Below are 12,324 nucleotides of genomic sequence, written 5' to 3' on the forward strand. Positions count from 1 at the left end.
ACCCAGACCTGTTCAGAATACTTTATTAATGTCATTATTATGTTAATTTGATTACGGTTTAATTATTTAAGTGGATGTTTATGTTTGTGTAACACCTGTATGTATATATCAGTAAGTTTATTTTTCTTGTTCAGTTCTTGCAGAAAACCACATGTATGTATACTCCCAAGTTCTTCAGTAAACTAAAGGGAACCTAGACATTGCTTGGTGCCTCTTCAATTAAGAGTGGTCTCCTTCAGTCCTAACCGACTGCCTGCTGCGTTCCCTACAGTTCAACTACCATTGATAAAACCAAAGTATGATATAGACTTTTAATTAAGACCCTAAAAAAATCTGATGACCTCTTTAAGGTCATAAAAATATTGAAGCTAAAGGTTTTCATAAAGCAGTTATGATAGTCGCGTCAGTGCGCTATAGTGTCTGTATAGAGACGCTAAAAAGGTAGAAATTAAACTTAGCATTTATATACATTTAAAAAAAAAAAAAAATGTATTGCCTGATTCAAAATCAAGATATGGAGTTGCATCAGAGGACATGGGTTTCAAGATTAATCAAGTTCGTATGCTTTTAGAAATATATGGATGAAAAAAATGTTTTATATTAATATTTACTAAATTAATATTAATTTTTATATTAATTATTTACTAAAATAAACGCTTGCAAAATTATGCCAGAGGTATTTAACATTCTTTATGGTTTTCTTTTTTATTTAAAAAAGTTGTAATTAATTAAACAATGCTTGAGACCACACACCATAAGACAATTTTGAGATTTGGAAGATTTAATAAATCTAATAACAAAGCAGTTTTTTTTTTTAATATAACAAGTCCATGTAAGACAAAGAAATTTAACCATTAACTGCATTTTAAATGATGACGATACTAATTATAATTATCTTTATCTTGTGTGACAGTAAAAATGCAATGCCATGTCAACAACCCATATATGACATCTATATATGTCCATATAGGATCCACGAAAAATGTATTACTTATAAACAATAACACTGGTTGAATAAATTGCAAAAGCTGCACATCACTGTTGTCTTGTCAGGATATTGAAAAACAGTCCAAATAAAAACTTTTCAAAACACAATAAAAGTCTGAAAAATCCAGACAAAACAACAAATTAAACAATGACTTTCTTTCAGATGAACACAATCAGAGTTATTAAAACAAAGTGATTTGCTTCAGAAGGCCTTTATTAACCCCCCTGGATCTGCGTGGATTTATTTCATGATGGATGGGAGCACTTTTTTGGGCTTCAAACTCATGGCAGCCATTCATTGCCATTATAAAGCTCGGAAGAGCCAGGATATATGTTTTGAATAACTCCAATTGTGTTAATCTAAAAGAAGATGGCTTTAAGGTGAGTAAATCAAAGGATCATTTTCATTGGTCCTCACCATTGCATATTTTTCAATGGTCCTCACCATTGCATACTATAAAGGCATGGTGGTGTTCACTGAAATCAGTCACAAGCTGAACGACTACAAATAATATACACTCATCAATCAATTTTGGACAATACAGGAATTTAGTTATTTTACTCATTACAAACAATTAGCCCAACTTTGTATTCAATGGAAACAATTCTAACCTAATTAGTGGAACACATATTTGTATACACAGGAATTTTAAGTGATCACAACAATTCTTTACCACCATCTTGGTATTCAGTATTAAACACATTGGCCCACACTCTTGGTGGTAAAATGTTAATGAGTCAAACTGTCACTCCAGCGGACATTGGATGTTTCCTGGCAAGAAACTTGGTAAAATTCTTGAATTTTTGAAAAGTTTTGTTTTGGACCCTGAAATGGTGTTAAGGTATTGCATGTTGATTGGTGTACAAAATTTTAAAAAGCTGGTGGTCCTCTTTGATTAGATGTCTAAGAGATACAGTCATGCCATCAGAAATCCCTGGAGAAAAGACAACGTTGATTATTCGCAACAAATTCCAGTTTCTATTGTCTTGTGGCACCACATCACCAGACAGAGAGTTTGAATATAATTCAGACCCAAACTGTTGCTACTGAGTCACAAAAGATGATTTGCATTTAAAACATATATAGCTAATTCAGTAATTTTGCTCTCAGCTCCTTAACTCTTGGTGACTCCTTGGTTTTCCCTACATCAACCATGTAGATTGTTGTCTGAATGAAAGTGTAAAAATGAAGGAGTGCCTCATCATACGCTAAATTAAAAACAAAGTGGGCTTTAAATAGCTCATCGAATGCACTGAGGGAAGTATCCGACTGACAGGGGATGAGATTCTTATCCAGAGCTATGTAGAAGTGCTCAATGTGGTCGCGGTTCCTGCCAACAGCAAGGATGTACGGCTGTCTTCCTTCTCGTTGCTGAAGATGTTGTTCAAAACTGGTACGAGACTACAAAGAGACAGATGAAAAACATTCTACAAGATGCAGTCTCATAATAATGAAAAAGAAAATCTTAGGAACAGTAAATTCAGGAAGATTTAAGCAGTCACATTCCTAGTCTCATTACCTTCTGGTACACCACAAGCCTGTTTATGGCATCTGATGCACTGATTTTTGAGACCTTCTTTCCAGGTGATGGTGGAAGTAGATGGAGCAGCAAAAGCAATGTTGCCATGTCACTGTCCCAGTCTAAAATTCAGATATAATTGACAAGGACTTTATCTAGATAATGTTTTTGTGAAGGCATCACTTATGCTTTGAGGTTTACCAATTTAAAGGAATACGCAAATAAATGAAGTTGAGAAAATATCATCTTACCAGAACAATGTTCACTATCTCTCTGGTTATTTGCTGACAGAAGAAGTGAGCGCACAACAGCAGTTGAAGTCAAGCCTATGGCTTCTTCAATTATTTTTGCCTTAAATGTGGTATCCCACATTTCAAGCAACTTGGACGATGTTTCAGGACTGAAGAGTAGTGAGAAGTCTTGATTCACCTTTAATAATAATTAAAAAAAACATATAAGAATTCAGAATATTGCCCATTACTTTTTAAATAAGCTGTTTGAATCTCCAAACTTACAAGTCCCTTAGTGTTCAGAAATGTAGGAAAGGTCTTCAGAATGTCTGTCGTCTTGTTTGGGTCATGAACAAGCCTATGCCTATAGTGAAAAGTCTCCCTCATTTTGAGTAAGATCTGCGATTCATCTGTGGAATGAGTAAGAAAGGCAATTGCCTCTCTTAAAGTATCCTCATCCTGCTGCTCAGAGCTGGAGCATCTGTTCCAAGAAGGTCCACTCAAACCAATTTCACTTCTTTTGGAGATGCTAGGCTTATTTCGCTTCTTGGCGTTCCTCTGAACAGTCTTCAGTCGCCATGCAATGTATCCAGTCCCACCGTCTGCGTCATAAAAATGTTCCTATGGCATTTCGTAGAACATTATAAGGTTCATTATTCACAGGGACAATCTAGACAGCTACAATACACAAGTTAAGGATACTCACATAGCCTTTTTTTGAAAACGGATCCTTAAGAGATGGGAAAAGAGTCACAACACCTAGAGCATACTGCTCCTTCTGGTTCCTTGTAGGAATTCTCCTTAAAAATAAAAGACATAGAGTATACATAAGCAAAAACACAACAATCACGTGTACAAACATGACAGCAGGTATACAAACAGAAGCAGGAATATTAGGCTGCTAAACCACAATTTCCGCCTAATAACATTGCAGTCATGAGGGGTAGAAATATTGGATACAGGATACAGAATCTGTTACTCAAAATGTTCCTGAGGTCAGCGTCAATAGGCTGATTCCTCCAGTAGATTTCCTTGAAGCTTGGCAAGCACTACACAATGTGTCTCAATGGATTGTGAAAACAATTCAGAGTCAAATCAAGCCAGAGGACTGGTTTCTCACGATAGATCAAAAGATTGGTTACTTCCGTATCTCCATTTTTCTGCAGCACAGGAAGTTCCAGATGTCCGCTGTCGGGGGCAAAGCATACCAATACCAGTTCGGCCTAGCGTTAACTCCTTGCACTATCACGAAATGCATGGATGCCGCTCTGGATGCCCGCACAGTTGTCTCTCGCATGTATCGAATCGATTCTGGCAGAAGTGACCAGAATCAAGCTAGGCCAGTTCATCACTGTGAAACCGTTTCAGAGACTGTTAGGGCTCATGGCAGCACTGTCCAATGTGATGCATTTTCGTCCTGCTGTACATGAAACCTCTGCAGTGCTGGCTCAGGGGTTTATCCCAAGGGTAACCCATCTCACACAATCAAGTTCATGCACATTCCTTAGTCGTGTGGAAGCAGAGGTTGCGTTAGACTTTAATATTATCTGTCATTTTGACGGACAGGGTCGTAAAAATTCCGTCATAGTCTATTATTAACCTTCATTTTAATTTTTGTATTTTAATTATAATAAACCATTTAATTGCTTTTATTTTTGTTCACGTTTTCATTTTTAATAATGAACCTAAAGGACGAGCATATTGGCTTATGCATTTATTTATTTATGAAGAGAACAGATGAACAGAGACTGCGTCAGTGACAGCGGAGGACACTTAAAACAACAAAATATGCTAGTGCTGGATAAATTTTTTTAAAAATAATAGATTCTTATTTTTATGAACCAATATCGTTTCTTAACTCCCAATCGATGCTGTTTTCATTTGATGAATGCACAGTAACGTTAGACAATCGGCTAAACTTTGTGCATTGTTACTTTTGATATGAAATGCAGTCTCAGGTTTCAAATTATGTCCATTTTATTAGGAAATTCAAGCAATAAATACCGTTTTGGCGCCCTTTAATGTGGCGTGATAGATTGCTGTAGACACCTCAGATAAAGCGATTCGTCTTAACTAATACTCGCCTGTGCGGAATCAAAGACAGCAAAAGACCTTTATTTTTGTTCTGGAGATGATCATGCGCTCTGCTGCCTCACTGGAGCGCACTCGCCACCAACTGGACAGGGCTGGGAATTACAGTTATAAATTACAATAGATCACCCTCAGTGTGTGTAATCTGCCAAACTGACGGACGGCCTTCAGATTTTTCCGTCACTGCTAAAAAAATTCCGTCAGAATACGGAGAATTTTCGGTTAACGCAACCTCTGTGTGGAAGATGCCTTGGACAGGGATAAGTTGACTTGTTGACTTTTAACCCCATTCTGGCAGGCCTGAGTGTGATTTTCGGAACTTATAGCACTCCCATGGAAGATCCCAATCAGGAGTGACCTTCTCACCCAGGCTGGGGGCACAATATTTCACCCACGGCCAGAGAGGTGGAAGCTGTGGGTCTGGTCCCAGAGGGGGATCAGTTCCTAAGTATCCCTGGTATCCCGAGTTGTGCCCAAGCAGCTTCACATTAGGACAGATATTTTGTCATTATGGCGTAGTGGGTATTTAGTTCCACAAAGTCTTGTCATACTGTACCTCACAACACGTCTTGGGGTACGACTGTAACTCCTCTTCCCTTTGCCATATTTCCTTTGTGCCTGGGAGCGGCTTGCTTCATTCTATCAGAAGCTAAGGGTGCTTTCACACCTGCCTCATTTAGTTCGGTTGAATCGTACTAGAGTTCGTTTTCCCTCTTGGTGCGGTTCATTTGGGCAGGTGAGAATGCAGCGGGTGCGCACCAAAAGCGGACCAAACAAGCGTACCGAGACCCAGCTGAAGAGGTGGTCTCGGTCCGCTTCCAAACGAACTCTGGTACGGTTCGTTTAAGGTGTGAATATGAACTGGCCTTGATCCGATCCAATTGCAGAAAGCACGCTCAGAAAACACACAGCTTGCGCATATAGTGCTGTTGTTTGCATTTCAATCGCTTAAATCACTCGTTTTCAAACCGCAATGCTTAAAAACTAGTGGTGGGCCGTTATCGGCGTTAACGTGCTGCGTTAACGTGAGACTCTTATCGGGCGATAAAAAAAAATATCGCCGTTAATCTATTCTCAAAGTTGGGTTGGGAGCTGGGTCTATACTACGCAAGCTATGATGACTTTCACCTTGATATTTTAGCCGGATGTATACCTAGCGAATTGCACTGTAGGGGCGAGAATGAGTCTTGAACCTGTGTGTATGCGTGCTAACATGGATGCAGCTATGAAGCCGCGGGTTTGCTTCAGGAAAATTTATTTTAAGAAGCTTCCCAATGGAAATCGGCAAGTCATTTCTATCTCTACGTTAGATGGTCGCGCTCTCTGTATCGCGCACAGCGGAGTTCCGCCCGGTGCGCACGCACAACCTGATATTGCCAAGTGCAGCGTGTTCCTGGGTCAACATATTTTGTTGACCCTGGAACAACATTTTAATCCAAAAATATAATCTTAACCATATTCCTACACCTAAACCTAACCTTACCCATGAGTAATCCCTAAAATCTGAGGAACTGATTGATGAATTACACTGATGTACAAGCACCAAACACTGATTATAATCCTAAACTTCACAAAAATTATAAACTGGTTCTTGAAATCTGATTGGTTAATCACAATGTTGTTCCAGGGTCAACAAAGATGTTGACCCAGGAACACGTTGCACTTGGCAATATCAGGTTTGGCGGTGCGGCACACACACAAGCGTAGCGCACACACAAGTGAGCACACTCCCACTCCTATTTGTAAATATTAAGCCGCAAAACGTCTATTTAAATATGACTTCTGTGTGTCTCTGTGTTAATGTATGGCACAGACGCCGCGGGTTTGTTCACTACTCATACAGAAGACCGCGTGGCGCTTGCGGCGATATTAACGCCTGTCGTCTCACTAAATGAGGACATAAATACATGAACAACATCTCCAGAACTGCTCTGAGAGTCACTTCATGAGCATTCGAGCGTTTCATTTGAGAAAAACTATCCTCACGGCAACCTGTCAAAATAAAAGTTCGGTTTCACTTGAAGACGTTGGGCAGAATGTAATAGGCTACTACTACTAAAACTATTAAAACCTTATCTTTAAGGAATAATCATACAATGTCTTCAATGTTATTATCAATATTAAATTCTTGATGACTGCTAGTTGTTTACTTGGCAGAATTCAAATGAGCCATTTTAATCTGGATTAATCTAGATTAATTCCAAGATTACAGTGAGATTAATCTAGATTAAAAAATTAATCTATGCCCACCACTATTAAAAACACATGCAAATTATGAGTTTTCGTGACCATAGCGCCCACAGCAACGTGACATGAGCGCACTAAATAGGCTAAAGTTTGCCGCAAAGCCCCGGCAAAAGTTACAATGAATGTGTCTTGGGAAAATAGTAAGGAGATATTTAAATTATTTATTAATAAACTAGTGTTTTCTGAGTCAGTGTCACAAAGATGAAGTTAAAAATCCTGACTCGCATCTCCTCATTGGATAATAAAAATATACCCTTTACAGTTCCGAACGATGTATCATTATTACCTTTATGAGCAACAATTACGGCGTATTTGTATGATGTTCTGAAGCGCGCTTCAGCTTCCACTCTCCGCACAAACAATATGATATATGCCTAGCGCACATGTATCTATGTAAATGTTTAAATTAACATTTTGATATGCTTTGAGTATTTCATGTCTATAGATTTTATTTTTGGCAAGTTGTAATTACAACATTGTATGACATGTCTCATATATGATGCTCATAAGTTTCTTCATATTGCGTTTTTATCTCATGACAGCAAATCAGTAAAATAATAAAAATTGCACTACGAAAGACCTCCATGATTAGCCTGTTTTTGCACTTCCTGTTTTTCCCTGCTTGAGAATTTCTGTCCAATGAACGGATGACCTTAGCACACGTGTGGTTGTGTTTACAATTTCTGGTTCACTTACAAAAAGGGCAGTGTGAAAGCGAACCGCACCAAACAAACAAAAAAAACATTCTATTTGGTCCGGACCAAAGCAAGTGAACTATCGGACTTTCCTGGTGTGAATACACCCTAACTCTATTGTTATGCTGGCTTCACTTTGTAGCTTTTGTGTTACGCTGTCATGCCTTTGAGTATTTAAGAGCAGCTTTACCCATGCATTTCCACCATATGTCCAACCAAAATGTTGACTAGGACTCGTCTCATTTCACTTGAAAGTGTATTTTTGGAACTGTATTCAGCAAGGACAGCATCTCCTCCACTTGTCTGCTTTAGGGCACTACGAACCATCTTCAAAAAAAAAAAACACAATACATCAAAATTTTACTAACAATGTATTTTAAAAATAAAAACATACTAAATTTAACTGAACAAGTAACCTCTTTTGCATCAGCTGCTGCATCATCTGTCTTAGATTTCTTGTAAGGGCGTTCTGGCATTTGGTCAAGTTCATATGATGAATGACTAAGTGACAAAATGTCAGTCCAAGAGCTGCTTGATGCATCTGATAACATTTCTGAAACACAAGAACCTATTATAACATAAATAACAACTTATTTGTTACACAACAGCAATGCAATGTCATACTGTACCTATATTCTCTCTTCTAACAATAGTGAGCGACGTATCAGGTCTTGCATTGAGCACATCTTGTAAAATGTCCTCGTCTATCTCAGTTTCAGTGTCATCATAAATGTGTAGATTTGTCTCAGGTGGTAGGCAAAACCTATTGTGGACTAAACATAGACAGCGTTTTATGTATGAAAAAGAAACAACAAACAAACAAATGAAGTGTAAAAAAACAAAACAAAAAAAACACCTTCATTAACAAAGTCTGCAAAAGTGAATCCATCCTGAAGTCTGATAAATTTCCTGGAGTCCTGATATCTAACTTTGATCAGCAGCATGTTTCAAATCTGAAAAAAAATAAGAAGAGAGATGTCAATAAAGACTATAAACATATACATTGCATAAACCTGTCATTTAGATAGGTTTTCTAAAAAATGACAACACAACTCTTATGTGAATTTTCTAAAAGCTTTTATAGTTACATTACTTATGCATGATTTTTGGAAGAAATTCCAACAATTGTGAAATTAAACTGAATGATTAAAGGTGCAGTATGTACGAGTGCTTTAACACTAGCGCTTTTGGTTCGCACCCGGGTTTGATTTGACGTCAGAGTCTGGTATATTTAGATGATGTGAACACTGTCTTCTGAACCAATATAAAAGTGTGGAGAGCAGTGCTATGTTTTTTGCCACCTTCTCCTGCACCGTCGTTACTAAGCAACGGGGTAAACAGCTGCTGGTTTGATGACGCAAATGAACCGCAGTTCGGACCCATGAAAAATTTAGAAATTTAAACGATATTACAAATTTATACAGAGTAATTTTTCTCATTATATATTTATTCCCATATGTAAACTATAGTAAATTGTAGTATACTGTATAGACCAATTTGGTGTTTGCAAACAGTGATGATGTTTTTGTGGGCAGAGCCTATCTGGTGGCGGGCTATGGAAACCATGGAATAAAAGAATAAAAAAGTTAAATTTGAGTTTATATTTCAAAATTCTGACTTTATTCTCGCAATTCTGAGATTAAATATCACAATTCTGCTAAGAAAAAATAACTCGTCATTCTCTCTTTTGAGTTTATATCCCACACTTCTGGCTTTTTTTCCCTCAGAATGAACAAACTCGCTATTGTTGAGTTAAATTGAGTTATAAAGTCGAGATATAAAGTTGCATTTGCGAGAAAAAAAGTCTCAAAAAATAATTGTAAGACAAAATAGGCAAATGTAAAATGGTTAAATAATATTTCATGCTGTAACTGTAGGGCAAATATATTATTAATATTATGTAGACCAATTTAAGGCCCTTATTGGTTTAGCTCCTGCGTACCTAACTAGTCCTCTATCACGCTATAAAACATCACGCTCCCTAAGGTCGCAAAACTCTGGACTCTTGATAGTACCTAGGATAGCAAATTCCACTAAAGGAGGTAGAGCTTTTAGTTCCCAAACTCTGGAATAGGCTCCCTGATAACGTTCGGGGTTTAGACACACTCTCTGTTTAAATCCAGATTAAAGACACATCTCTTTAGCCAAGCATTTCCATAATAGATTTGATGACCTTGTACTTGAGTTATATCTGATCAATTGCACATTATCATTCTTTTGCTTGGGTTGAACACATCATTTTTGGTTGATTGAAACAGCAGCTATGCTAATTTTTCTATTAAAAATCCTCATTATTTGGTTTTCCAGCATCTTCTGCATATTTGAACCTTTTCCAAAAGTGACTATGATTTTGAGATCCATATTTTCACACCGAGGACAACTGAGGGACTTGTGGAGTATATGTAAACATCTGTTATGTGAAATAGCTTATTCAGGACAGTACTAAATAAAAAATAACATGCAATTTTCATGATCCCTCTTATTTTGTTTCAGTTATTAACATTTTGCACATTCTGCAAGTGGTATGTAAACTTATGAGCACAACTGTATTATAGTATTTACAACTCTTTGTTAATAAATGCTACTGCATACTGTAGATATTAACTATAGTGAACTGATAAAGTGTAATAAATACTTTAGTAAAAATTGAACTATACAGTAAACTGTAGGGTATTGTAGTTTAATATACCCTATAGTCGTATAAGGCGTAAAGTATTGGGTTAAATAATTTATTTATATTACTATAGTTGTTAAATTACCACAGCAACTCTGGAATTACCACAACAAATTCATTCCAGTACTTTACTACAGTATGGTCCAAAAACACTATAGTATTTACTATTTTTCAGAGCTGAATTATCTCTATTGCTCTTGATAAAACTGATTTTGCAGAATTATTGAGTCATGATGCAAATTATTTAAGTGTCCAGTGACATTAGCTTAATTTGGCAAATGAATTAAGATACATTATTGATAAAAGGATGCAAACTACAAGACTGATCCAAGGAAATGTTTCACAGGGAATCTCTTGTGAAAGAACATTCCCTTCCTCTATAATAGCTGTTGCTGTATGTTAGCATTAGCATTTGCCTGTTGTTGTGTTAGGAGATTAGTGTGTTTCTCTGGCAGCTCCTCTCTCTCCTCTATAGTAGCTGTTACATTTTTTCTGTTAGCTTGTTTGTTAGCATTAACATTAACATGTCTGTTGTCGTGTGAGGAGGTTAGTGTTTCTCTTACCTGTTTGGCAGCTCCTATTCTCTCTCTCCAGCTTCACTCCTCTCCTCTATAGTAACTGTTACTCTTTGTTTGTTAGCATTAGCATGTCTGTTGTTGTGTGAGAAGGTTGTGTTTCCCACAATCTGTTCGTCTCCTCATATCTCTCCAGCTGCAACCCTCTCTTCTGTAGTGCGTTTTCTTTGTCTATTAGCGTGCTTGTTATAGCATTAGCATGTTTCTCACCAGTCTGGTGGCTCCTCATCTCTCTCTCCAGCTGCACTCCTCTCCTTTATTGGAGCTATTGCTGCATGTTTGTCTGATAGCATTAGCATGTCTGTTGTAGTGTGAGGAGTGTTTCTAGGGTTGCCACCTTCAGCAAGGCAAAATAAGGGACACCCATTCACCCCCAACCCAACAATAAACCATGAGAAAACATGCTCAAGTATGTAAACTTGCAGCAGAACACATTAATATTGTTATTTTTAATTATTATTAGTTTTTTTTTTCACAGCTCTGCAGCTGTTGCCTGGATGGGATTCATTTTTTTTACATTAGGACTACGTTATTATGTAATTAGTTGTCTCATTTTTTATCCAAATAAATTAGCTTTTTAAAAAATGCCAAATTGTATATGACATATATTATTTATTATGTATACATTTATGATTAATATAAATGATAAATTAATAAATTGGGTCTAACATTAATTATAATCTATTCATTGGTCTAATAATGTCTAAAAATAAAATAATTATGTAAGCTCTGATAATGTGTGGAATATTATATTAACAGACTATCCAAATTTTAATAAAACAATAGGCCTATACCTTTAGTAGCAAGGATATGTCTGTCACTTTAAAGGTATGGTTCACCCAAAAATGAAAATTCTGTTATAATTTACCCGGGTTGTTCTAAACCTGCATAAAGTTCTTTCTTCTGTTGAATACAAAAGAAGATACTTTGAAGAATGTGGTAAACAGCTGCTGGTCCTCAGTAGTCTCAGCCTCAGACAAGCAATGCAATATCGCGTTCATTATCGAAGTCAGTGAACTACGGCTCTGTATTAAATGGTGCTCTATTTGAAAACAGGTGATGGAGATTTAGCCTCACGAAAGAAGAAAGCCATCGTGTTTACAACTGTGACGACGAGCGCTTATCAGGATCAACTAAACGCTGGATTTTCAAAAGTATGTGAAATATTAAAAGTTCGCGTCATAGAATCTTTAAAATACGTCCGAGAGTTTTACACACCAGTCTGTTATTGCAGCGACATTTCCATGCCCTGAAACGTGATGCTGAACGAAACGAACTGTGATTGGTTGTTTGACATGTCGGTCA

At 37.1% G+C, this 12,324-nt stretch overlaps 1 protein-coding gene across 1 annotated transcript; it reads right to left on the bottom strand.

Annotated features, from left to right (window-relative positions):
• Window positions 1-721: 721 nt before the first annotated feature.
• LOC131537187 (uncharacterized) lies at window positions 722-11,361 on the bottom strand. Its single transcript, XM_058770483.1, has 10 exons — window positions 11,008-11,361; window positions 8,627-8,723; window positions 8,400-8,543; window positions 8,187-8,323; window positions 7,961-8,097; window positions 3,444-3,537; window positions 3,023-3,358; window positions 2,759-2,936; window positions 2,508-2,629; window positions 722-2,389 (listed from the first exon to the last, which is right to left on the bottom strand). The coding sequence occupies exons 2-10, from the start codon at window positions 8,712-8,714 to the stop codon at window positions 2,075-2,077; spliced, it is 1,551 nt and encodes a 516-aa protein (XP_058626466.1). The 5' UTR covers window positions 8,715-8,723; window positions 11,008-11,361; the 3' UTR covers window positions 722-2,074.
• Window positions 11,362-12,324: the final 963 nt, after the last annotated feature.

The sequence above is a fragment of the Onychostoma macrolepis genome, chromosome 03 (genome assembly GCF_012432095.1).
Source record: "Onychostoma macrolepis isolate SWU-2019 chromosome 03, ASM1243209v1, whole genome shotgun sequence".
Classification (NCBI taxonomy): Eukaryota; Metazoa; Chordata; class Actinopteri; order Cypriniformes; family Cyprinidae; genus Onychostoma; species Onychostoma macrolepis.